The sequence below is a fragment of the Ixodes scapularis genome, unplaced genomic scaffold (genome assembly GCF_016920785.2).
Source record: "Ixodes scapularis isolate PalLabHiFi unplaced genomic scaffold, ASM1692078v2 PGA_scaffold6__148_contigs__length_123643588, whole genome shotgun sequence".
In the NCBI taxonomy this organism is placed as follows: domain Eukaryota; kingdom Metazoa; phylum Arthropoda; class Arachnida; order Ixodida; family Ixodidae; genus Ixodes; species Ixodes scapularis.
The window spans coordinates 47,680,312-47,707,366 of record NW_024609881.1 but is presented as its reverse complement, the minus strand read 5'-3'; the positions used below and the strand labels follow the sequence as shown (position 1 = coordinate 47,707,366).

At 46.7% G+C, this 27,055-nt stretch overlaps 1 protein-coding gene across 1 annotated transcript; it reads right to left on the bottom strand.

Moving 5' to 3' along the window:
- Positions 1-19: 19 nt before the first annotated feature.
- On the bottom strand, positions 20-27,055 carry LOC121838474 (cytochrome P450 3A14-like). The gene is made up of 5 exons (XM_042294752.1): positions 26,924-27,055; positions 25,923-26,014; positions 23,214-23,354; positions 18,124-18,286; positions 20-354 (listed from the first exon to the last, which is right to left on the bottom strand). Exons 1-5 carry the CDS (start codon positions 27,053-27,055, stop codon positions 277-279), a joined length of 606 nt encoding a protein of 201 aa, XP_042150686.1. The 3' UTR covers positions 20-276.

The window sequence follows — 27,055 nt, the reverse complement described above, 5'->3', positions numbered from 1 at the left end:
TTGTTGAAAATTCCACAAGGTCGCAGAAAAAATTTTATTGTCACAAATGAAACAAAAGGATAATAAAGGAGCTCGTCCGTAATGGTCCTCGCTGACTGCAGTCTCTTGCGGGTCTTTTCCCGTAAGGTTCGAATCTGGGGCTCGGTCCTGTTAGTACTGCCGATGCCGCGTGGTAACATGTAACACAGTCACATGACTTGTAGCTTCTGCCACTGAGCTAATTTCGGCGTATGGACGCAACGGAGAAAAGGGATGGTCGTTGGCGAGTTGCAGTGTTCATAGTCTGTGGAAGACAATCCAAGGTCCTCTTCCCGGCGTCGATACCATGCCGTACTGTCCAATGGGCATTTCTCTCTGAAATTATACATGCAACAATTTGCAACAAAACAGTTCACAATTGATAAAACCTGATGATGGCCTAACTCGTTCAAATATTAGATCGAAGGTCTCAGACATTTCGATCATGCACCGTTCAACTACAGTCGAGGGCTTTATGTAGAAGCTTGCTTTTGGTGTCACATTGTTTGTTGGTCTTTGGACAGTACCATGCCATAATGTCTAAAGGGCATTTCTTTCTGAAATTATACTTTCCTTAAGTTACAACAAAACAGTTCACATTCGATGAAACATGATGATGGCATGAACTCGTTCAAATATAAGATTCAGTTTCTTAAACATTTCAATCGTGCACCGTTCAACTACAGTCACTGATCACTTAAAGGGGCCCTTGGTGCCTTATGTAGAAGTTTGTTTTTGGTGGCAAATTGTTTGTTGGGCTCTAGTCAAGCAAAATGACCAGTTCTAGAGGGAAGACGTCTTCTTAAACTCACAGAAATTGAACTCAACGGGCACTAAATTCTCACGTAGGTGCCATTTCTCGGGTTCCTGCAACCTTCATAAAATTTGACCAATGAAAATAGTTCATGAAGAGGAGATTGGGAACGTTACTATTATTGCTCTTTTTAGGCGCGTTGCGCATTATATTTCAACAAACACGTAAAATCTTTTGCTGTGGGAGACGTAACACGGCAATTATCGTTCGAGATCGCCGTCCGACGGCGCCCCCTGGTGTGTGCTCCAAGGTGCAGACAGAGGTGTCGTGTCACGAATCTCTGAATAGACTTGTGAGAAGTAAATTGCCCGCCCATAAGTGTAATTTCGGGCTTTTAGGGTGCTTAATGAACCGTAGATTGAGTCATCATTAGAAATAGATGATCTTAGAATCCACTTGAGTGCCCCTTAAAGAAACACTAACGTGTAGCTTATGCAGAGCGCAAGTTCGTCTGCTTCTTGCGCAGGGGTTGCAATGATGTCAGAACGCCGAACTCGCATTGGCTGATTGAAAAAAAAAAACAACAACAACATCAACAAAAAACAAATAGTGGTTAGACCTGGCATCTAGCATTGAGGCCTACCCATTATCTTTTCAATCAAAGCCAATCAGAGCTCAGAGTAGTTCTGACGTCACTACAGCTTTTATGCAAGAAGCAGACGATTTCCTCTCCGCATTGCCTTCACGCCTCTCGCGGCGTGATTCATTGTCAGGCGTTCTTGTCAGCTATTTGGATTTGGATTTTAAAAGAACAATGCAGGAGATGTTTTCGGGACGTTGCAATCCCTACAACACTACTTGTAAGACGATATTTCGAGTGGTCGACTGTACTTTTGGAAAAAGAGGTCGAGATTGAACGAGGCTGACGAGGCGCGTGACGTCAAGATATCTCGTTTCCTCCCCTCCTCGCTTCGCCCCCTCAAAGCAGTAAGGAGTAGAAGACGCGAGGCCGTTCCCTCTCCTTCTCGAAGAAACAAGGCGAAAAGAAATCTGTCAAATGCGCCTCCTTTTTTTTTTTTAAAATACGGTCATCTGTTCGAGATATCGCTGCATGAGTGATGTTTTGGTGTTTGTAGCACCCCGTTGCGTGCTTTTGCCGCCGTGTTTTGTTGAATCCAGATTTCGGTTCAGCATCACTTTAACTGCGCACGGATGACAAGGCTCTGGAGACTTTCCACGACCCCCACTTTGCTAAGTTGCCACGACTATACACCAGCACATCTTTCTGACGTCACTCCATTGCGGTGGCACTGCTGTTGGCACTGAGCATGCGCAGTGGCCACAATCAACGTGTTGGTGTATAAAGCGGGTAAAAATCGAACTACCACATTGCGCAATCTACCGTTAAAAACAGTTCGGATTGGATATGGCCCTGTAATCGCCATAAAGTATCCCACTCAGACGTCGCATTGGTATAATTAGAGATAGTAAACTTAACAGGAACAGAAACGGTCGTAAATCTTACTCCTACCCGGATCATTGACTCTCCCATTTGCACGCTGAATGAGGTCCAAATTTGACTGGTTTGAGCTCCCCCAGTGAACAAATTACAGAAAGGCACTTACAGGCTGCTTAAGTGTAGGAATGCGAAAACATTCTTACACGCAGCACATTCCTACAAGCAGCGCGGCACGTGTTCCTATCACATATGGCGTTCCGGCGGTGACATCACGCAACTCTGCTGGGCAGGCGTGTCTTGCCTTGCGTGCTTGACGGCTTCCGTGACGATGCATCCGCGTTGCTGTGCTGTTCTTTGTGTTTTATTTCTGATGAGAGTCCGCTTTCATGTTGAGCGCCCGGCCGGCTTCCGTGACGAAGCATCCTTGTTACCGTGCTTTTGGCCAATGGGACTTCAGGTGTCGTTTCGCTCAGCCAATGGGAACTTAGGTGTCGTTTTTCGCGGCTACAGACGAAATGAAGGTGCCGGTTTTCGCTGCTGCAGACAATAGGGAGTTTTAGAATAGCGCACGCTAAAGCTTTGTGTACGCAAAGAATAGCGTCGTCGCCACTGCGCATGCTCCGAACGCCAACCAGGTTTTGCGCTTTGCGTGCGCAATTTTAGCGTGCGCTATTTCTCGGAAATAGCGTGCGTACGCAAAGAGTCTTTGCGCTTCTCCTAGCAGGATTCGTGATGAGCAGTTGGCTAAATCCAAGACGAGCACAGTTAAAAAAACATGGCGGCTTCCAGGATTATGTCGGCGGCTGCTTTGGCGGCGTCGTAAGTGCGACGTCGGCGGTATCCTCGCGACTGCAATTTTCAATACGGGACGACATTGTACTCGGTTTGGCAGCGATTACCGACAACTTGATGCTTGCTACGCGCGAACATTTCACGGCGAAGGTACGATGTGCGAAGGTCAGTACACGAGACCTCTCTTGCCGAGGCGACGCAAGCGGACACGACCGCTCAACCGCTCACGTCGCGTTCTCATGTTTAAACAAATTAAAATGCTACTCTGGACCAAAAAACTCGTTTTTTTTCTAAAGTAACAGCATTTCGTGTGTGAAATAAAAAATTTTACTGTATCTTGATGGCGTCGCAAGCGCGAGATGCTTGGGCTTTTGCGTCGCGGCGGAGAAACGCTATTCTAAAACTCTCTTGCGTCGCGTGCGCTAATACAAGCGCTAAATTTAGCGCTAGCGTGCGCTAAAATTGCGTACGTTCTTCTAAAACTCCCTAATGTCGGCTTCGTTCCATGGGACAGTACATGCTTTCGCGTTAATAAAGGGTCCAAAACGCAACCCGCGAAAATAGAATGACCACGTTTCACAAGCTTGTTGTCTTTGCGTAGACTCACCATCCCGATAAGGGCCCAATAGTCCGTAACAGGTCAAGGACGAATTGGAAGCTTCTCGAACCTCTTTCCACCCGACAGAGCGAACGCTGGAGAGGAGGTAGCCTCCCCTCCAGCCTTCCTGATCAAGTGGAAATAGGTGCGAGGAGCTTCCACTTCACTCTTAACCTGCCACCGACTCTAGGCTGAATCTACCTCTTGGCGAATATGTGCTGCCACCGAGACACGCGACTGGGTTCGAGACTAATTCCCAAATCACACGGCAGCGTAAAGGTACCTTTAGCTTGGGTACCTGTCGTAAAGGGAGCTGGAGAACGTGATCACACGGCGCATAAAGGACCCTTTCGCTAAGGGAAATCCTGTGTTAAACGGAGCTCGCCGAGCTCCCTTTATAGCTACAGGGAGTAGCCTCGGACCCAAAGCTCCAAATAAAAATCACAGATATATAAATATATCTTGTTTAATGCATTATAACAGATTGAATATATAAAAGTAGCGAATTACGAAATGACTGTGGACACAGATGCGGTGGACAAATACATTAACGAGGAACGCGTACTCCTGGGGGGCTATGTTCGACAAATGTTTCGTTTCTGCTAAAAAGAAACAGAAGTGACGCAAGTAGCGATATCGCGTCTGATTGGATAGAGGCTCAAATGATGAAAGTTCCCACTTTGGTCATTTGAGCCTCTAGCCAATTCGACGCGATATCGTTACTTCCGTTTCTTTTTAGGAGAAACGAAACATTTGTTGAACATAGCCCCCCTGCTAGCAGGTAGCAGCGGCGGCACGTGGAAAACAATGTCTTGTCCTGGGGTTACCCAAACATTCAACACGATGGGCGCCTCCTCGAACAAGCAACCACCCAAAAGTCGATGAAACTGGCCAACGACACTACACGACCCACCCGCACCGGTAACAGTGTAGAACGCGATACCAATCCCTACCTGGCCTTCCATTACGGCCCATCCGTTGCTGAATGGTCCGCATCTGACGAACAGCTACACTCTAAGAAAGAGTGAGCACCCCCCCTAGTCATCATGCGTTTTGACGGCTGTAAATACCCCACAGGCTTACTCAACTACCCACTGGGCTCGAGCCATTGAGCGTTACCACCCTGTTGGCAAGTGACAAGCATGGTGTAGTCACGTTTTATAAACTCTTGAATTGAACATTCAAGTGTATGCAGTCGTTCAAGAGTAAAAGTCACTTCAAAAATCTCAAAAAGTACTTGAAACTTGCTTTCTTTGTGCGTTGGTTACCATTTATTAAATTTTGAACCGGTCGAAACAGGCGTGTGGCTCAGTTCGCCTAAACAGGCAGAAAACAAACATTGCCAAAGAGTACAGGCAACCTTGGTAGGCACCTACTAAAACCCGAGGCAGATAAAAGTATCGCGGTTGTCCTTTTTGGTTCCGTCGCGGGTTTTACCATGTACCGCTAGTAAACAGCTGGCAGCTGGCGTCGTGCTCGAGGAATTTAACCAAATCTCTAGAAAGCACAGGAAGCTACGCACAGGCGTGAGTTGACTGGAATATTCGCCGGACGAGATACTCTTGTCGTCTTTTATTGTTCGGTTCAGTAAATACCGTGCTCTCATTAAAGGTGTGATCGGTCAGTTCTGCGTGCAGATCAGTTGCAAATGGCCTCCTCGGCTCCGCCGAACTTGCACGCCTGTCATACCCAATTTTTTTTTGCTTTCAAGTGCAGTGAAGTATGAAGCATTGAGCACCACGACTGAGGCCGGACAGGACGAACGTACACAGATATCTGGGATCATGCCCGTGTATTTCACTAATTCTCTGTCTTGGGATATATGATTCGCGTTCACTGGCTCATTTGGCACATTTCATCGAGCATACTCGATAAAAAATGCTTCAAACAAGTGTGTGTCATTCAAGGTAAAGTACTGTGAAGGGGACTAGGATTTCAGGCCTTTCGGCACGCGTACCTTTTACCTATATAAAAGATTCCAACTAAATTTCCAAAAATAAGGCGTTGGCAAACATACACGTGCTATTTGGTTTAGAGTTTTTTTTTTTTTTTAGAAATAGTATTGCTGGAGAAGCCAGCAGTACTGTTCTCGGCGTTCTTTGATGCTTCAGGCCGGTTAAGACACTTGCGTTTGAATGCGTTTGACAGCGTTGTAACGAGAACCGAAAGCGACTCACCGGCACATCTGTGCTTCGTATGAAGCGTGGAATCCAATTCAATGAATCGTCTTGGCACGCGATATAAGCAGCAGGAATGTCCTGGTTTCTCGCTGCCGCAACGCAGTCAAACGCAACTGTCTGAACTAGGGTGCCTCAATGTCCTTCTGTTTAGGGTGATGCCACCCTTTGTAGTACCACATGCCGACAGCACGCGCTCACGGGAAAAATACAAAGAAATCGACGAAAACAAAATGTCGCCATAGCACAGTCAGCGCCACAAGCGCGTGCAGGGACACGCTCTTTCACGCGCTTCTGAACAAAAAATAAAAATAAACGTGTGTGACAAAATGGCGAGATGCCACCACCCTAAGCAAAGCGCACATGAAGGCACCCTAGTCTGAACCAGGCTTTAGATAATTTAGCATACGTATTTCGCGTTCGCTGTAGGTGAAGGCACGGACCCGAAAACGAATTCTGCACTGTCCTCTCGGCACGAGCGCGAGCGCATAGAACGCATATTTGAAAGACACGCACTTGAGCAGAAACAATTGTAGCGAAAAGAAGAAAATTGAAACAACGCTTCGGGTAGGACCGGCGGACAGGCTTCGCTAGAATTAGAGCACTATATAGGTCCTACGGAGCAGAGTAGCGCAATCCTTTGATCCGCGTGTTTCGCCGACAAGATGGCCGACTGAGCAGCTCGGTGCGAGTCACGTGGTACTGAGGGTTCCAGGAGGCGGCCCGCCCTATGGGAGAATACATAGAGATCGACTCAACACGGCTGATTAAAAAATAAACGGCGACTTCACACTTTTTGAAACTAGTCTGTCGTGAAGTTGGTAAAGCACTAAACACTTTGTCAAAGTTTTAATAATATTGGATGCGCGCGAAAATTGTGAGAAGGCAATTTCCAAGGCAATGGCGTTTGAAGCAGACGATTGTTTTGCGCAGCGGAGATGGGCTTTCCGGGTTGGCCGGAGCGGGTCACGTGAACGGTGTGACGTCGCCGCGTCGTCTGCTGCATGATGCCGCTCAGGCAATTTTTTAAAAAAGTTACGTCCTTACGTGGCACATAACTTAGCGTAAATTATTCTAAAATGTTCCATTATAATGTCAAAAACTATTGTCGTTCCGTACATCCCCACAATATTGAAGAAACAGCGATTATCCCACGTTCCCCATGCATTCCTGACCGGAGTTGGAACCTCCAGGAGTTCGCCGCTAGTCGCCGAGAGATGGCGTTCTAGATTGCGGTACTCTAGAGTTCCTGCATATGCTACCTACGGTAGCAGAGTTGCGCATTCAGCCTCGGCAAGTGGCCGTAGCGCCGGCTTTCCCGCACGCCCTGGTTGCTTTGCTCCTCACGTGACTAAATTTGGCGAATAGCGGCGCCGCGCGCGCCGCCCCGCATGGAAAACAAGAGAGGAGGAGAAGGAGGGCGAAAGCAGGGGAACATACGCCGGGGAGCGAAAAACGTCGGCGGAGCGACCGTAAAGGTGGCTTTCTTGCACGCCACCGGATGCTTTGCTCCTCACGTGATGGGTCCCGGCGAATAGCGGCGTGGCGGCGCGGGGAAAACAAATGCGCAACTCTGCTCCCCCTTCGGGGGAGCTATACAGGAACTCTACGGTACTCTGCTCCGAAGGAGCTATATATACTTCGTCTCACCTTGCATGGACTATAGACCCTTTCCGAAATTCAGTGCCATCTGGTGGTTTGTAAAGCAGTTTAGGTTTTGCCATATCAATGGCGGAAATGAACTTGGATCGGCACCGTCACCTTCGAAAGTCAGCGGCACGCGAGGTTGTTCAGTGTGAGTTCTTTCTTGATCACTTTCAGTTCGAAGGTGACCAAGAACCTGCATTCAGAACAAAGCTCCAACCCACTCAAGTGCCTCGAGAAAATTCTCTACACCAAAGTGCTTTAAAGCCGATTGTGTGCCGCCCACAGATTGACTGAATCTGAATTATTAGAAATAAACGCTTACGTAGCTCTTGTGTTCCATTCCTACGTCGCGTCGTACTGACCCCCCGAATGTACAGGCCTCGCAAGATCCGCTTAGGAGCATCTTCAACGTCTTCCTTTATCAGTCACTAGAAGGCCGCCATTGATATGGCACAGATGCCGTTCCACAGATGATGATAGTGACCAAAGTGGCCAGACTGAATTTCGGAAAGGGTCTATTGTTAGCCGCGTATGCCAAAAGCGCGAGCTATTCGCTTTCGACTAAGCCTCGGCGGCTGCACGAGCGCTCGTGCAGCGAGTGCTCCAGTCAAGGTAGACAAGTCAACCCGCTCGCGCTTGCACAGCCTTGCTCTAGCTAGAATCACCTGCGCGCGTTCAGTGTACTCAACATTTACTCAACCTCCGCTGAAATCATTCGGATATGTAAAAAGAAAAAAGAAAATACATCAGCGTGTTCAGAAATTTGTGATTTTAGAAATTGGTTTCGATAATTAATACAATTAATTAAACAGACAAGGACAAAAACAGTCACCCGTGATCAAGGGGCCGAACTGGCCTTGAAACGTCGGGCTCCATATCAATTTTTGGTTAGAGTTTTTTCCTTTCTTTCAAACAGGCTTCAGCGCGCGCCAGATTGAGCCGCCATAGCCGACCTTCTCTTGTCTTATCGAGATGCCGCTCGAGCCACTGAAGCGGGCGTTGACGGGTCTCCACAAGGGCCTATGCTGGGGAGAAGGACACAGTAACACTTAAAATGGCAATAACCTCTCCAGCTGTGGTAATGATGAAGTGAAGCGAACGGAATAAGAGGGAACAAAAACTGAAGGTCGGTTATGGCGGCGTCCATTCACAGCAGCTTGAAAGCGTATATACTTGAAGTGTAGGCAAGAGAGAAAACGAAACTGATCAAAACGTGACGTGTAGCGACTATTCAATTTGATTTATAACCTGCAGTTCACTTTTGCAATGGATTACATTAGAGATACGAGCGCTTTTTTAAGGGCAGTAGAGGAAAATAATATATGCGGATAAATCTTGCACAGTCTTTTCGTATTTATGAAAAATATGACAGTGGTCACCGTCCTAATTGGTAACAGAAAATATAGCAGTATATGAGCTGGTGGTCTCGACTAGTCGCGTAGAGTGTCAATATCTCATGTTGTACCTTGTGCTGTTTGAGAACGCGTTCATGTATAATGTTGTACGGTGTCTGTATGTCGCGTATGTGTGAAGTGTGGTGTGGAATATGTAGTCTGACGAGGCGCACAGAGTGAAAGCTGTTGGTTTCTTTTTTCTTAGTTTGAGCGTTGTCCGTTAGGTGGCGCGTGTCACCGCCCAATTCAAGGAGTCGCGCGTTTATGTGTCTACTTATTTGAGTGAAAAACATGGAGGCGCTCCATGGCTCCACGGAGCAGCCACAAAGGGTTTGGTTCTCGGACTCTCGTCCCAGTGGGATCAGTCCCATAGCCAGTTGAATGGGTGTTCCGTGCGGTGAATAGTGCGTGCACAGACTCGGTGGGAATTACCAGGGACTTGAAAGTGGATAACGAATGCTAACAGTGGAGCAGGAGCGTTGAACGATCGGAACCGACGCCGCTTGAATCGGTGATGCCTCCCTCGCCTCGCCGCTGTCAACCGAAAACGCCGGATCACTTGCGGCAAGCACAGCAAGCAGATTCTCTGTTCAATAAAGACATCGTTTCATTTGTCGCTATACGGGTTTTGGAGTGCTTTAGTGCGCACGGAAGGCAGCGAACGGGCGTGCGCACTTGAGAATCGTATTTTAGCAAAAAGCAGTCCAGCTCGCTAGGCCTTACTCGTATTGCTATACTGTCGCTTGCCAGCCGCCATGTTTTTTTTGGGGTGCTCACTGTGACTACCTGTTGATTGCATGCCATGTGGCTACCCATGGGGTCGTTAGTATTACTAAGGAGGGTAGCGATATCTGTGACGGCTTCTGACTACCCCAAATGTAGTACCCTACGACTACCCTTTTGCTGAGAGTGTAGGCCGCGATCATCGCCTCATCCACCTCACACTGATCACCAACGTCAAGCAGAAAGTACGTCGCAATACTGCTCGCATCACAAAACTGGGATCACTTTCGCTACCATACCTCCAACAACCCCCCACCGACGGACGCTGATCCCAGAGCCTGGGCTAACCATCTCCTCCAGGCACAGAACAAATGCACCAAAGAAGCCCAAATTACAACCGCTACCCCGTATATTGACACCCATCTTGTCAACCTCTGGAAAGCTAGGCGCAAATTGGTGAAAAAATGTAAGAAAACCAAGCACTCGAAACACCTAAACCACAAAATTCTCAACATCACCAAAGAAGCCGAAACCTACGCAGAGCAACTCACCACCGAAAACTGGCTCCAACTTTGCGACTCCCTCAACGGCCAACTCGGCACCAAAAAAACGTCGCGCATCCTACGCACACTCCTCACACCCTCTCAACCTCGCGACCCCCTCACACGGATTATGCTCGCCAGCAAAATTACCTCGCACGACCTCGAATAGCAACTCCGCGACACCTTCTTTCCACCACCAACCGACACACCACACATACCAGAACCTCCAACTCCTCCCCTCGACCCATGCGACATGGACGCCCCTTCTCACTCAATGAACTAAAGCGAGCACTTGACTCTCTCAAACGAAACACATCACCTGGCGAAGATCAAATCACATATCAACTTCTCCGCAATCTCGACGACACACAACTCCAGCAACTCCTAAACTACTTCAATAGTGCTTGGCAAACTGGCGGCATACCAGCAGAATGGAAACACGCCATCGTCACCATGATCCCCAAACCAAACAAAACCTCCGAAGTAAAAAAAACCTACGACCCATTTCTCTCACCTCGTGCACCGGCAAACTTCTTGAGAAGCTTGTTCTACCCTTTACGCTCATTGGCTACCGCAAGAATATCTCCACACAAGACTGTCTCCTTCGGTTATACAATTACCTCCTTTAAGACAAAAGCACCACACAACTCCGTTTACTCCTAAGCCTGGACATATACAAAGCCTTTGATAACGTCTCGCATGACTCCATACTCAGTACCCCCAGAGAAACGCAGTGCGGCCCTCGAATGTATAACTGCATACGCTACTTTCTATCGAACCGCACGGCCGCCTTTAAAATTCCTGGGCACATCTCCACACCTTTTGCGTTACACCAAGGAGTACCACAAGGCTCCATCCTCTCTCCCACCCTTTTCAATCTTGCCATGAGCAAACTTCCCGTACAACTCCGACACCATCCCCCACCTCAAATTCTCCATTTACGCCGATGACGTTACCCATGGACCAACACCGGTTCCCCCGGCCAGCAGGAAGAGACACTGCAACACGGCTGCGACACTGTCGCACGCTATGCCATTAGTATAGGTCTGGCCTGTTCTCCATCTAAATCGGAACTCTTCGTCATCTCCAACCGCAAAAACAATCCCGACGGGCAGCTGATCACCGTACACCTCGACGGCACTCCCATACCCCAACGCCCACACATCAAGCTCTTAGGCCTCACCATTCAAAACAACGGTGCAAGCGATATCACCGTCTCCACCCTCTCCAAACAGATAAATCAAATCCCACACATCCTCGGCCGCGTTTCCCGTCGCCACGGAGGCCTCAAAGAGAGCGACATGAGACGATCCATCGAAGCTCTCATCTACTCTCTCGTACTCTACCATATCCCCTACATCCCGCTCACTACCCGTCAGCTCAAACACCTCCAGACACAGCTCAGCAAACCTACCCGCCTTGCTCTCGGCGTGCCACAGTACGCTCTCCTAGCGCACTTACAACAGATGGACCTCTTCAACATACTCGAGGAGCGAGTCGAATTGCACCGACTGGGTCAACAGCAACGCCTAACCACGTCCCTGCAGGGTCGCTACATTCTCAACTCTCTCGGTTACGACGCCCTGCACCTCCCCCCATCGAAACAACCACACCTCCCTGGGATACCATACCCCAAATCACCACACTCCCCATACCCAAACATATGAATCCCGACAGCAACCCGGAACGCCGCGAGCACAGAGCCCAACTCATATCCCAAAAACTCGCCACACTTCAGGCACAGCAGCACCTCTTCTACTACACAGATGCCAGCTGCGACCGTGGCACCAAAATCGGCCGCACCGCAATTCATTGACCCCAGACCAACACAACGCTCAGGCAAACATAAACCGAAGCGCCTTCGGCAGACATCCTGGAGACTCAGGCGCTGTGTTCCGCTATTCACCATTCCATCGCCAACCCCCACGAGGGACAGACCTCCATCACTGCCCTGACAGATTCCCAAAAGGCAGTTCGCACATTTCAGTACAACCAACTCCCCAACTACATGTCGCGCGAGCTTCGAGCCGCCCTCAACACCACCCCCACCCTTCGCTTCTACATCTATTAGTTCCCTGGCCACGCTCTAATCCCAGGCAATGAACGAGCACATTCACTTTCTCGAATCACTTCCACTCCGGGACCTGCGATTGACTGGCCTACGTCCTATGACCCCCAACTCCAGCGCAATGAATACCATCAACAGCGCTCCGACACACTCCGACAACTCAGCGAATCCAGACTCGCCCTCGTACCACCGCCTCCCACACTCTCCCGACAACAGGCCACCACTCTACGCCGAGCGCAGACCCACACGCTATCCTCCCCACACTATACTCATCTCTTCCAAGGCACTCAGGGCACAGCTAAGTGTCCCTTCTGCACTGGCTACCCAAACAACACGCACACCTACTGGCAATGCCTCCATGCACAACCATCCATCCGCTCTACACTTTCCAAGCTCCCTCCCGGGCTTCGACCCACGACATGGAAAGAGTGGCTCTCCCACAAATCATCAACACGTGCCCGCCATCTTCGACGCCCTTCTTCACCACATCACAACGATCGAAGAGAAGCTGAAGGCATCGAAAGACGCAACCAATCCCCCATGATCCACCTATCCTCACCCTTCTGAATGGCGTCCTCCAGGACACCACTTTGACACCCTGAACTGAGGGTCAATAAAGATGTTTCCTCTCTCTCTCTCCCGCCCAGGATTTCTTATCTTCATCGTCGTCCATCTCTTTCGATAGTGTGACTGACGTAACCATGAGACTCCGACGGGGTTCGTTTCTACCGGGTACTATTTAGTTACTTTAGTGAGAACTGCGGAAAGGTCACCCACCTCGCAATGGTAACTCGTAACCGCAGATGATTTAGGGACAGTGTGGCCAGACAGGTCGGACGTTTTAAAGCAAGACTCACTTAGGTGCGCCCTGAGACTTAGAGAAAAACAAAATGAAGTGCCGCAAAAGCAAACAAAAATATTTAGGTTTAAATGTGATATTTCACAGAGAAATAATAAAAAATTGCGCGTCAAACCGATTTTGAGGAATAATTGTTTATTATGTGCTCCTCTCGCGGTTTAGCAGGAATGCAATTGACATCAACTTAAAGTGCTCCGTTTATTTATCGTGTGATCCAGAACGCAGTTTACTACAAGTACCTTCAGCTAAGGGACCTAAGGTAAAGGTACCTTTACGCTGCCGTGTGAATTGGGTATTGGCCTCGAGATCGACCTAGAGGTGGCGCTACGGTCGCGCTATCATCATCATCAAAGCGGGGATAGGAGAACGGCCGCCCCATAGGCTTTCCACGTTCGCGCGCGTGACGGCATATATTCTTGCATTTATTTTGTCGCATACTATCGGTGGGAAGACAATTCTAGCGGAGAAGGATGTGGTACTACTCGGTGCTTCAGTGAAGATCGAATCGTGTTGCCAGCGTGCGGCCTAAATTTATATAATCGCTTCTGTGGGTGCGTCGTCTGCTCCAGGCAGACGTTGGAAAACATGGATAACCACGACTGATGCCTGTCTCCGGCTGAACTGGAATATTTATGTTAAATATTTGTTTTTTTTTAATGAATGTGTTGGCTCTTAAACGTGGCAATTAAGCAAAACAATAAATTCCAACCCAGATAAGATAATACTGGTACTGTGGGCAGTGAAATCGCAGCTTCTATGTTTTCTTTTTTTTTTTTTAACTTCTAGCTTTTGCAGTAATATAAATATTTAAAATGAAGATAAGTTAGCGCTGTATTGAAAATTACCATGCTATTGAGTTCCTCTGCCCTTTTACTGTGCCATAGTGTGGGCAAGTTTTGTGGAGTCTGAACACATCGACTGCGTTTCGATGAGGAGAGTGTGTCTCTTCTAGTGATCTGCAAACTGCACGGTTGGCAGGACAACTGAAACAAGTGAAACAAACTGTTCCAATATATCTGATGTGACTAATATACGGGTGTGACCGAGCAACGCAGCAATGTTCCCGTTATTAAATGCTTTTCTCGGTAGTGTGGGTTCACCCGTTTCAATTTTCTTGGTGAGGGCCGCGGATGTCAAGAGGCGAATACTATACATTTCTGGCTAAATAATCTTGTGTTCAAACACAGTAGACTGCAAACCCAACAAACGACGCGCACCATGCACGACACAGACAGCGTCGGCCGCAGTGATACTCGTTTACTGATAAAAGCTAGCGAGGCTTCACGAGACTTTCCGATCACCCTCTGCGCTCACCTAACGTAAGACTGGGCAGTCGGCATCGATTAACTTTCACATTATTCAAGTAATGCTTTAATTGCAATTTTTTTTCTGCCGATTAATTGGAGTCCTGTGCTGGAGAAAGTCAACAAGGAGTAAAAATGCCAGCTTTAATATTTTTGACGTCTTTGTTTCTTTTGTGACACTGGCTTGCACGGTAAACCACTTCAGCGTGCTTGACATTTCACGGAGGGTGATTATACTGTTTAAATAATAAGTTAAAAACTACTGCATTTTAAAAGGCTTCCCGTGACCATATTTATTTAGGACTCACAACGTGAAGTTTATAATGGGAATGCAATATGCCACTTATGACATAGTAAAAGCAGTAAAAAATGTGTAGTTTTAACGTCTTTCACGCAGTATGACCGGCGAAAAATCAACATACGGATTTATTCATTGATTAGTCTACTAAACGATAGCGATCAGTCGGGTTACTTTCCTAATCAAACCACAGGCCCACTCAACATTCAATGCTTTATGAAAGCCACGGTTTGTGCGAGATAACAAAAATACGTGGGAACAGCGATTGTATACAAACCAACACACTAAGATTATGGAAGCTTCCGACTGAATAATAATCGCTTTGCTGAATTTCTACGCATGGGAAACGATACAACACAACCTTTAGTAAGAAAAAACGGCAACAAAAACATAAAGCATTTAATAAGGAATGTCAAGCTCAGCCTGAAACGGGCTTGCCGCGTCGAGATCCATGCTTCTGAGCGTGCGCCCGTAGCAGACGACGCACGGCGGTATCCCCGCTTTCGCGCGTTTCCGATTTCGGCCGCACGGTGGCGACACGGTTCGATCTCGAGGCGAATAAGTGGCTAGAAAAAAACGCGCGCGTGTTTTTCTACCTGTTCCACACCCAAAACGTCAGCTGCATCCTGTTCACCCATTGAACCGGTTTGACCTAGATAAAGCTCTCCCAAACTTGCCTTTGTCCCCATCGTGGGCTATCTTCTGCCCCGAAGTCGACACAAATGACGAATTCGCGTGGTTCTTTCTGCGCGCTCTCGAGCGCTCTTTTCAGAGCTCGCTAGATGGGGCGGTTGAAAGAGTGCTGTGGACTGATCGGCTGGTTCATTCCAAGGGCGCCTCTCCCTCTCAGAGCGCTCCCTGGCACTTTGCCTGTAGCCGTCGGAGTACGGAGCGGCGCAGGCGTCACGTGGTACTTGAACGGGGATCACGTGGTTTTGTTCACGATGACCGGCAGTGGTCTGTGGTGGTGCGCGGGGTACGACATGACGGCGATTGATATGCGGTTCTACAAAGTGCTTGTGCATTCGATGGTGCGAGGATTACAACGTACGGGACGACATTCGTTTGCGCCTGTAACAGGAAAAGTCGACGTGTAAAGTATTCCCACTCCCAGTGCTTTCAAGAGATCGTTTATCTCATTTATCATCAAGAGATCGTTTATGAATTCGTTAAGCCTAACCGACGAAGAAGCCGCTCGCGGAGCTCGCCGCTGTGTTTTTGTGGTCGCTTCAAGAAATTTTCAGGTTTGGAAAAAGTGCGTTTTCAGGTTTGTGCTGTAAAATAAAGGTAGAGCCGAATATAATGCAATGTGATTTGTGTCACATGGCGATATGTGCTATATTCTGCTTGCACAATATTTCGCCATAAGAAAAATGCGGTCTATTAACCATTTTATAATTACCTGCTCTGTCGTACGCATGACCGCTATCGCAGCGCGTTCCCTGCCGAAAACGCGATGAGTTCACAACTTTTTGCATGCATTGGTTTTCGTCTGTATTTTTTACTGCGGTTTTCTGTTTTTTACATGTCGATGCGTAAAACAATTTACGTCACAACCGTTATTTCATCACGTTGCAAGCGTAAATTTTGCTCAATCGTCCACCGTACGCTGTAAGATCGTGTTGTTTTTAATGCATTACCAATGTCAAAAAAATTTTAATTCTCTGACTTGTCTGAGAATGTCAGAGCGCTCTGAACCTGTCTGAACCCAGCAGTTGTGATCGGTTGAAAAGGATCCCGAGTAGCTCTGGCGGCGAGGAGGGGGCGCTCTGCTGTGTCGAGGTCTTCTTGCAGTGCGGAGTGAATATAGATTTCACATTTAAATATTCTAAGCTTAAATGGTGAAACAAAATGGCTAGGTGGCGTAAGCTACCGCCCGATCCAAAGGGCTCAGCCGGATTCATCCATCCCTTTATCCGTCAGAGGAGAAAGGCGACTACCCGAATTCACCAAAGAAACCATCTTCCCTCTCTGCTCGGCCACAAGGAAGAAAGAGAGGGTACTAGACACATTTACTCTCGAACCGATGTTTCTACAAAAGGTCTATTATGTAAGTCACCTACTGGATGGCAGCCTGGGATAAAGATTGTACACGAGCGCTGCATCGCCATTCGTCTGAAACTCGCGTTGATCGGACACGAGTCCCGGCAGAACACTCAGGCAGCACCCGTGGACAATCAGTGGCTCTCGCTGGCCTCCAGTAGGTGGGAAACCAAATCCAGGAGTGCGACCGTATTTTCTTTGAGCTTTTGATTTAGAGCGTGTTCTGTTTTTTCTCGCTGTACATTCGCAGTCGAAAAAAAAGCTTAGGCGAGCGCGCGGCTTACACGGCCTGCCGCGCTATCTATCAGAAGAAAGCTCAACTGTTTAGATTTTGTCGTCACTCAAAGATCGACCAGCTGTCGCTGAGCTCATGCTGAATTAGCCGAATATAGAGGCGTTCCGCGACGAAATGTAGATTCAAGTGTCGCTACTGGATCGGCAGACTGAGTGGTCAGTTTTCGGGCGTTATTTTTTAATAAGTTTGATGGATATATGGAGATACGCAGTTTTCATTTTATTGATCCGAGCACTACTGTCGGTGTTGCGTCAGCAGTCGTTAGCCGACCAAGCGGGAGGTACTGACGAAATTCAAACAGTCGCTGAAATGCTGCTTGTTAACACAATTGCCTCGATGATAAACCAGCTTTCTTGAACGCACGCCCACATCATAAAAAAAACGAAACTTTAGATTAAACGCACATCTTCTGGAGTGCTCCGCATCTAACGCATGAGGCCACACTTCCTGATAAGAACACCACGCTTTTTAACCGTGATGCACAAAAATGGCTGCGAGGTTGACCCAGCACTCCCCACTCCTACCTCTATTAGAGTCTTGACTAACAAAGGAACAAGCAAACCATGTAATTTTTCTACAAATATATCATATTGCTTGATACACAGCGCAAAAACTGAGCTGCATGATGGCCCAGCACAGTGTGTCGTTTTTTTTTTAATTTCTTTCTACCACTGTAAAAATTGTTTCTTCCTTCTGTTCCAGTTTCGGGTTCAAGTCATTATGAAAGAGTTGTCCCTGAAGTTCAGTAGGCGCGGTCCTAGATCTTTTATGACGTTCAAGTTCGTTTGCTTCTTGCGAGCTTCGTGCGTTTGTTCACACCCCAAATGCACCCGCGTCCGTTTGTTGCTCCCTACCTCAACCAATGACGGCGCGAGCTTTTGCTGCCTCGTCATTGCGGGTTCTCTACGCGTTCCCTCCCCGCTTTTCTCCCCCCACCCCATACCCCCCGAGAGTCATTGACAAATTCGCCCTATGCGCGTATACTAATGGCCCTCACTTTTCCCCTAACTGCCTTCTGCAACGCCTACACACACGCAATCTACGCGTTCTCACGTGGCCCTCTGATTGGCATGCGCCCTTTCGTGTCTCTCGATACGGCACATACGCCTTCTAGAACACTTGCTCGCCGTAGAGGTGCCTGATTTTACTTGCCTTCTGTGATTCGCCGAGTTCCCAACGGAATTGCTGCGTCATCCTGGCCACAGTGTAGGCGAGCTCGACATAAGCAAGCCTGGTTCCCACGCAGTTTCGGGGTCCCATTCCGAAAGGCTGGAAAGCCAACTTCGGGATACGGCCTTCGTTCTCCTCACTGAACCTGCAACACATGGTAAAATAATTTTCTAGAGATTGCGCGAAACTTCGATGGTCTTGGCGCCGTATGCTTTTGCGTGCTTGGGAGGACTTGACGCGCGTTGTCCCCTTTGAATTGAGACGACGGGTGTCGGGACGGGACGACGGGCGCATACGATATCTCGGTAGTCGGCGTAACCTTTGCGCAGCGCGAGAGCGCAACAGCTTGAACCGCGCGATGCGCCAGCACTATCTCGAAATCGGGGTGTCCCCACCATTTGAGAAAAATTTGGTGCTCATGTCTTGCCTATTGCAAATAAGCAGAGTAGAATGTACTGTCCTAGTGAAGTTTTTGATACGGTGGGTAACAAATATCAGACGTTTTTATAAAGGACGAATGAGCAGGGATTAATACGGTTCCAATTACAGCACGAAGCTTGAGAATTCAAAAGGCCCGAGTTTATGAGTCAAGAGATCCATAGAGTTGTAAAGCTGGAGCACGTATTCCTTTATGGTAAGCCCCGTCGCAACAACCTATTTCTGTTATACCTCTTCCCTCACCTAAGCTAGCGATGTGAAAGCTACGGGCTCGCCGGAACAATCAACCGCCTAATCCTCGACCACCTGCTCTCCGCTCTTTGCGCGTGGTTCTAGGCGGCAGTGTCATCACGTGGCAGAAGATTGACATGTGACTTCTTCACCGCGCACGCAGCTTCCTCGGCAGTGTCAGCTTAGGGGGGAACGGAGTACAATGAGTGCAGAGCTCGTCGACGCACTCCTACAGTCACTGACACTTTAAGAAACGCGGGGCGTGGCCAATCTCGAGCATCTAATTATCACCCCGCAGCCAATGAAATTCCGGAATCATCCGAAAAAAGCGCAAAAATAAAAACCACCTAATAGGAAGCGTGAATCGCGAACATCCCCTACATACTGTGGTCAGTCACAAACTCGACGTTTTCCTACTCACCTTGATCAATCACAAAACCAGAAGTTCCCCCACGGATTGTGATCAATCAGATCCCCAACTTCTCTTACGAACCGTGATCAACGAAGATTGGGACCTGGCAGCCTGTTGTGTCTGACTTTTTCTAAAAGAGCCCTATTGTACTGCCGGTTGGAAGCTTGCTGTTCGATAAAAAGTTCTGAAGAGCTAATTGAGCTTAAGATTTCGTTCCATTCAAAATTCTGCAAGTTGACCTGCTTAGACATTAGGGATTTCTCCTACTCACTAGGCAAATCAATTCTTCGTAGAGTGCGGCAGTTTGTGGACATTAGTTTGGTACGGTTTCAAAGCGCTTCAGGCATTGACGCTGGCAGTTTTTTTTTTTTCTTTCTATCTTGAGCTCTACCTAAGGCCGTGGCTTTTGAGGTTAATGGCTGTGTTTTCGAGCAGAAGCGAGGGGTCTGTGTAGGGTCCTCCCTGGCGCCGGTACTGACTAAAATTTATCTGGGAGTGTTGAACCTGGGGAGCCTTCATGTGCGCTTTGCTAGGGTGGTGCCACCCTTCGTAATACCACTCGCCGACAAACCAGCAGCCATTTTGGTTCTGGGAGATAATCCGTGGGGCTTATAACCCTCCCGGAAACAAGCACCTTATCTCAGAAGTTCGGAGCAGCGTTGTGGAACCCACGGAGGGAGGATTAGCATTTTCCGCCTCGGATGGGATTACCGATGGACACAAAGGCCACTTTCCGGCGCACGGGAAACGCACGGGGAAACAATGAGGAACAAAATGGCGGCGGGGGAAAGGGAAACAGGCAGTTGGCATCGCTCTATGCGAAGCGCACATGAAGGCACCCTAGTTGAACCGTGTAGGGCAACTCCTAGCAGGGAAATTCGACACAAAAAGAAATTTGTCGTAGTGCGATTAGTGACTGGGACAACTCGTTGCAATACCGGATATGATGTTTGAAGATCTTGTTGCCCGCGTACTATAGCTATGCTAGTGTTGGCTCACTTGTGTTATTCAGCTTTTGTGTAGTGTCCTGTTTACAAAGTTTAGTCTTTTCTTTTAAGTTGATAAACATTTTAGTTCACCTCGGAAGCATAAAATATAATACTTTTAGGAGCGCGACAGAGACACCGCAATTGCGCATGAGTGACACGGACAGAATGTAGCTCGTCCACCCGCGCGACATAGAATGAGCATTCGCGACACAGATGGCATATGCGCGACACAGAAATAACGTAACTTGTCCACTTGCGCGACACAAACAGACTGCGTGTTTGCGACACAGACGGCGCATGCGGTACACACTCACAGACTGCGTATGTGCAACACGGAAATGATGCAGCTGGTCCACGTGCACAATACGGACACCTACTACGCATGTGCGGGCCAAACGTTTCACGTAGTACCCCTCAATTGACTAGCAATTTGTCATCCATTTTTGCCATTTGTGACTGAGAGAGGAGCCAAGATTCTGGTGGACAATACATATTCAGTCTGTGCCTATTAGAAATTAGTGAAAGTTACAATTTCTTGTGTCGACAAGAACTATTAAATCAAGGAAGGGTGTCGCTGGTAATTGAACTCGATTGGAAGAACTATGCTCGATAAACATGAGAAATGGTAAAGAAATAAGACATTGCTATGAATAGTTTGACGAATTGTCATAGTGACGAACTGCCCTATGACGATTTACTCCTATATGACGAATAGCCCTGCTACCACTTAACGTGTGACGAATTGTGATTCGACGGGCGGTACTACAGCCGCATCCACAATTTGCAGGAAGGGGTTCATTTTCAAATGTTGAGATTAACTTACTCGGGCTGCTGTATGAGCGTTATAGTGAGTGTTGCAAAAGCTATTGTGTCAAACTTAAGAAATCTTTTTTATGGAGCGCAAAAAGCCTGAGCCTTGGGTCTGTTTGCCGTATTTTTATGCATTTTAACACAATTTGGAAGCTTTTGCGGGAAGGCACGGCCTGGAAGATGTTTTATATGACTTTAAACTGAGTCCTTTAACCCCCTTTTTCGGGTGGTCAGCGGGGGTGTCAGAAAAAACAGAAAAAACCAGCGATGAATTGTGAAAAAGCAGTGGTCAACAACATCCCTAGGGCGTGTGGATTCACGAACCTCAAACTGGTCCGTGTGTGACTGACCACGTACTGGAACATAAAAGGGCGGTGGCGTTAAAAGCGACAGATTCTGAAATGTTGGAACACTTTGATGAATGAGCCAATTATATTCCCGAGTAAACAAATGTAAAAAATACTTGCAAAAAAAAAAAAAAAAGATCCGGTCAAAATTGTGATAGAGTTAACGACTCGTAAGACAGGCGCCGGAAACTGTATACGTTTTCCCTCAATTCCGTTGGACGCGGAGATGCGGTCTTTTCTTTCTAGTTAGGTTATCAAGGTCAGTAGGGTGCGTCGGGGTAAAGAAAGAGGGTTCTTTTGTAACTGCTTGGGCCTTGTCAACCTGACTGTGCTGTGAGCTCGCGGATGTTGGCGTTAAAACAGAGGGTTCTTTTTTGACCGATTGGACCTTGTCCACCTAACAGTGTGTGGGCTTGACGGTTGTTGGCGTTAGCATTGTTGAAGAGTTGTGGCCTATAGTACAGACCAGTGTCTGCTCTGTTCCATGGGTGCCGCCATGTTTGTTTGTGCAAGACGCCATGAAACAGTAGGGGAGCTGCACTTTTTGTCACGCTCAGTTTTTTTAGAAGCCTTCATACATATCGTAGTGAAAAAACGTCAGATATGCATAGTCACGCAGCTCCAAGACCATCACTGATGCCAAGAGTGCTGTAAAAAGCAAATATTGTTTAATGCGCAGCACCTCTCTTCACAAGACCATGCGTTTGAGATTATTATTTCCCGGTGTTATCGTGGGGGCTAGGATTTCAAAAACTGCTCTTTAAAGGAGACGTGTGAAATTACATTTTACAGCTGAGTTTTGAGAGGGTGTTGTGTTGTGCCGATTGGTGTCCCTAGAGTCCATTTTTTTCACTATGATAAGAAACCAATTCTGCACTTCGTAAGCCGTAGATGACTAGCTTCTTACAGCTTTAAAAAAAAGCAAGATGGAGCAACTCCCGAGCATCTTCTTATCAGTGCACTGCCAAAGAGCTTGTGGAATTAGCCGATAAGAATTCCTAAGAACGCATCATAGTGATCATTGCCTGCGTTTCTTAAAATGTCAGTAACCCTAGGCCAATGCATGAGGTAATGTGTTTAGGCAAATCCAAGGTAGTATAAAGCTATTATGAACCAACTTTGAACACAAAATCTATTTTGCCAACCAATTTTCCTAAAGTTTTGTTACGTTCGGCTGCAACGGCGGGCTGTATAAAGAAACCGACACCGAAAAGCGCTACGCGCGTAGGGGACCGTGTAAAATGACTTCAGGTCCCGGCAGCTTTCAACTCGTCACCTCCAGAATGTGCTCTGCACCAAGTGCTTTGCCGACTGAGCTATCGAGGGCCGGTGGTCGAATCACGCAAAGCGCGAGGGAACGGTGGATCTCTACACACTTCTCTTTTTTCCTTGGAGGGCCTACCACGCATTCTGTCCTTACCAGTCTTTGTCAGCTTAACCAAGCTTGTATAATTGTCTTCTTTCTTGAGAATTATCTCCGCTACTTTCGCCAACATTCATAGAACGCTGTAGCAGTAAATGAATACCGCTGTACTTGAATACTGACATGAGGCATGAGTGTTGACATTAAAGTTTACCTGCAATTTTTTCACATTGTTACGTTTTTTCGAAGTTACCTGAAGCTTGGAGATTGACATAACCATAAATAAACAAACTCGGCTCAATCATTCTGGAAAACATAGATATAAAAAAAGTGCACATGCGCTTGAAGAGTGTTCGTAATGACACCCATAAAATTATCATACGTCGTTATCGACGAATTACAAATACACAGTCGCTATTCTCTTTAACGCGAGACACGTTTTCATTGTCATGATCATCCAAAAGGCTTCCTGTAAGTAATACCTGTCAGGGTCAAACTTCGTGGGATCTGGAAAAAACCTCTCGTCCATGTGGATCACAAATGGTGGAGACATGATGCTTGTCCCGGCCTTGTATTTGATGCCCTGGTACTCGAAGTCTTCCTTTGCCTGCCTCGTGGTAAACCTGTGGATGAGGATGACATTTGCCTATGTTCCAAAGCGTAACGGGCATGCACCTGCGGAAACTCAAGTAGTACAACTCTTTGGGCCAAAATGTGGTCTTTGTCGGCGAATTCTGGCCCAAAGAAAACCCGAAGAAGCGTAGGAAGAAAGAAACTTCACATTTTTTTAGCTAGAATCTGGGTAGCTTGGTCCTAAAGTGCCAAAAGAGTGCCAAAGTTAGACCCTACGGCTGGTTGCTTCGCTGTCATGTCGCATATTTGGCCTCAATCGCCAAACAAGTTCCAGAATCAGGCGCCACTTCTAGCTGTTCGGTTTTCAGTTGGCAACTTTAGAACTAAATTGCTAAACAAATGCCAAATTTAGACTTCACTGCCGGTTCTTCGGGTCATACTTGACATCTGGGGAACAAGTCTGGCACTTCGGCAATTAAATGGCGAGCCACAGAATAGCCATAGAAACGACAACGAAAAAAGACTTTGGTCTTGGAGCAAAACCGTGATAGGTTCAACTTAGGCCTGTTTAAAATTTCAAAATTGCCAAGCTCATGCCGGAACGCAGGAAACGCAGAGGTGCACTGCTTTAATGCCACACGTTAAGGCTGGTTCAAATATTTGCGGGTGCGTACGCTGGAGGAAACTGCATTTACTTGTAAACGCTCATGACGAGCAAACACACTGGTGCACTGGCGCCATCTGTCAAATATCCCTAAAAGTTCCTATAAATAGGAATAAGTTCGTGCAGTATTTGCGAGATAAAATCTACGCACGCTCCATGAAAAATGGTTGCTCATAACATTGCCAGGATTATTTCTATTCCACGGCAGAAATATGGTGCGTGAAATTATAAAATATTTATACCCAAACTATCTGAGAGTTACCTGACAGTTGGCGCCAGTGTACCAGAGTATTTCACTCGCCGTAAGCTGTTACAAGAAAAGTAATGCACTCGAGCATAAGACATAAATTTATGAAGCAAACCGTAAACCCGAGAGCGTAATTGGAAAATGAAGAAACGAAAAAAAAAAATGGAAAGACTCTAAAATAAATCGAGGTCCATATTTATCTTTTCTACCCCGATATCGGAGGTGCTTCTTGGCGTGTTCAGCTTTCCCAAGGTCGTGTATGTTTGGCATGACGCGGAGCCGTGATTTCAGGGTGCACACGAGCACCAATCGGGTGTAAAGAAATTGTATAATTAAGCCAATGAACAGAGGGCATTAAAACTTTCCACAAGGGTGTTTTTAAGTGGTGCATTTATCGTACTCAAGTTTTATGAGAATAGGATATACAAATATTACGCAAAAAACATGTTTTTTACGCATAAGAAAAACAGGAAAACCATTCTGGTTGACGCTGCTACTCAAAAATAACACAACATAAAGCAAAAAAAGAAACGTGAAATGTTTTTTTTTAGATAAATTCTCGAAAGCGGATATAACAGATCCGAGTGTGTAACGCGATCTTCAAATGAAAGCGCCAACCAGAAAGTTTTTTCCCCCCCCGTTTTCCTACTTGCGACACAAAAAGAAGGTTGTGTAGGCTAATTTTTTTTTCTTTAAAACCTTCACTGATAAACTTTGTGTTTGACAAATAAACCACCTGAAGACGCCCTCGCAAAAACGTTTAGTGCACTTCGCTCATTGGTTTATCACACGGATTTTGTTTACGGCCAAGCAGCGTCTCAGAACATCTTAACATGGAGGTCAACCACACCTCCTCAACAACAAGGCCGGATGACTCAAGTTTCTACGTCTCGCAAAGAGGCAAGGGTAGGGAATGAATTGCACACGACGTCACCTTTCGACCGGAACTTAAGTCCTCAAAAATTGAAGACAAGTTTCAGCCGAAAGGTTACGCAATATTTGTGTTTAATCCACGTCCTTCGTTTGCCTCTGACGACGAAACTTTAGTGCTACAGCAAGGAAGTGTTCGGTGAACACATTGGCTTTGTTTGCAGTTTTCTGTAGTTCAACTGGTAATTGTTAGGATGCAGCCGAATTTAGCCAATCTTTACCAGCTCATCAGATCGTAGGAAAGGTTACTTGAATACAGCATGGACGAATACGAAAGTTCAGTTTGATACTTTGTTTATGTTCTTGCTATGTACTGAACCGCTTTCCCACATTGCTAGTCACCACTTCGTTTTGTTTTTATTTGGTTTTGTCTTCTCTTAATTTGAAGTTGAACTTGAAACGCTAAATTACCCCCCCCCCCCCCTTAAAAAACAAACAAAAAAACAAAAATATTACGTTTGAGCACCTCAAATTGCCTTTTGTTTACTTAATGCTTTCTGTAAGTCAATTAGGTTCCAAAAAAAGCTATAATATTTAGAGGTAATTAGTGTTAAAGTGAAAAAAAACAGAGCTGCTAGCAAAACTGATATAGGTTTTTAAACCTAAGAATAGAAATTGCAAAAAAAATATATATATATTTGCTGTTGTAATTTAATTGGGTTTTATATTCAAGTTAACATACAAGACGAAAGCTGCAGATCACTTAATATAAAAGCAAAGAAAAAATTGTGTTATTTGTTTTGCATTATCACTAAAAAAAAACTCTTCTACACTCACGTGAGAGCGGGTGGCCATATTCGCATTGCCTCGTCGATAACCTGCGTGACGTACTTTAGTTTTTTTGTGACTGTCTCGTAGTCCAGCGACCCCTGTAAGTACAAATTACATTAACAGAAACTCCCGTAAGTACCAATCCCATTAACAAAAAAATCACCTTTCAATTTTTGTTGTGATAAAAGGGTACAAACAATATTTACATGCACATTTTTATAACTCAATAACTAACTTAATACAAATTAAATTATGGTGGAATAACATTCTTAACTGGAGCAGTGTACGCCCAAAGCAGGTAGTCCTCGGAAACCAGATTTTGTTTGTCCAAACATAAAGTTGGGTATCCTCAAATTGCGAGAAGTCTAAACTCGTTCTGTTCGTTCTGTTCGGTTCACAAATTATGGTCTTCACTATCCACAACGTGGTTGGCTTCGCAATGATTCCTTTTAAAATTAACTATATAGATCCAGTTCCTCTTACTGATCTGAACACTGATAGAATATACTGTATTACAGATTCAGTTTGAATACAAATTTACTCTAGGTTGATCGTGCTGACGAGAACCTGGGGACACGGAATGTGTAGAGTTACCATACGCATTAAGCGTGCGGTGGCGCTAACCCTCACACATCAGTCCTACCCCCCATCACACACGGACAGCATGACCAACCGACACACATTATGCCTATGATAGATGAGCACATTCCGTGTTCCCCGGTTTGGGTCAGAGTGATCAAAGCTAGTGTAAAATTTTGACTTTAGAAACCAACCGTTAGCCCTCCCCACACCCCTGCTCTGGTTAGCTTAGCCAGTGTAGTACCTGGCTGGGAATCACTTAGTCTCGGGCACAATTCCCATTGGGAGTATTCTTGCATCCGTGTTTCCTAAATGGGCCCCATGGTGCCTATGCGCTATGTAGCTCCTGTTGAACGTGATGGTTGAGCGTTACAATGTTTGCACAGAAAACCACCGTAGAAGCACATTCCGTGTAAAAAAAAACTTACACCCTCGTTGAGCACATTCTTGACTTCCTGCCTAACCTTCTTCTGAACATCCGGGTACTTGCCGAGAGCATACGTAATGAAAGACAGGGCGGTTGCACTTGTCACAAAGCTGTGGGTGACAAAACCACGCAT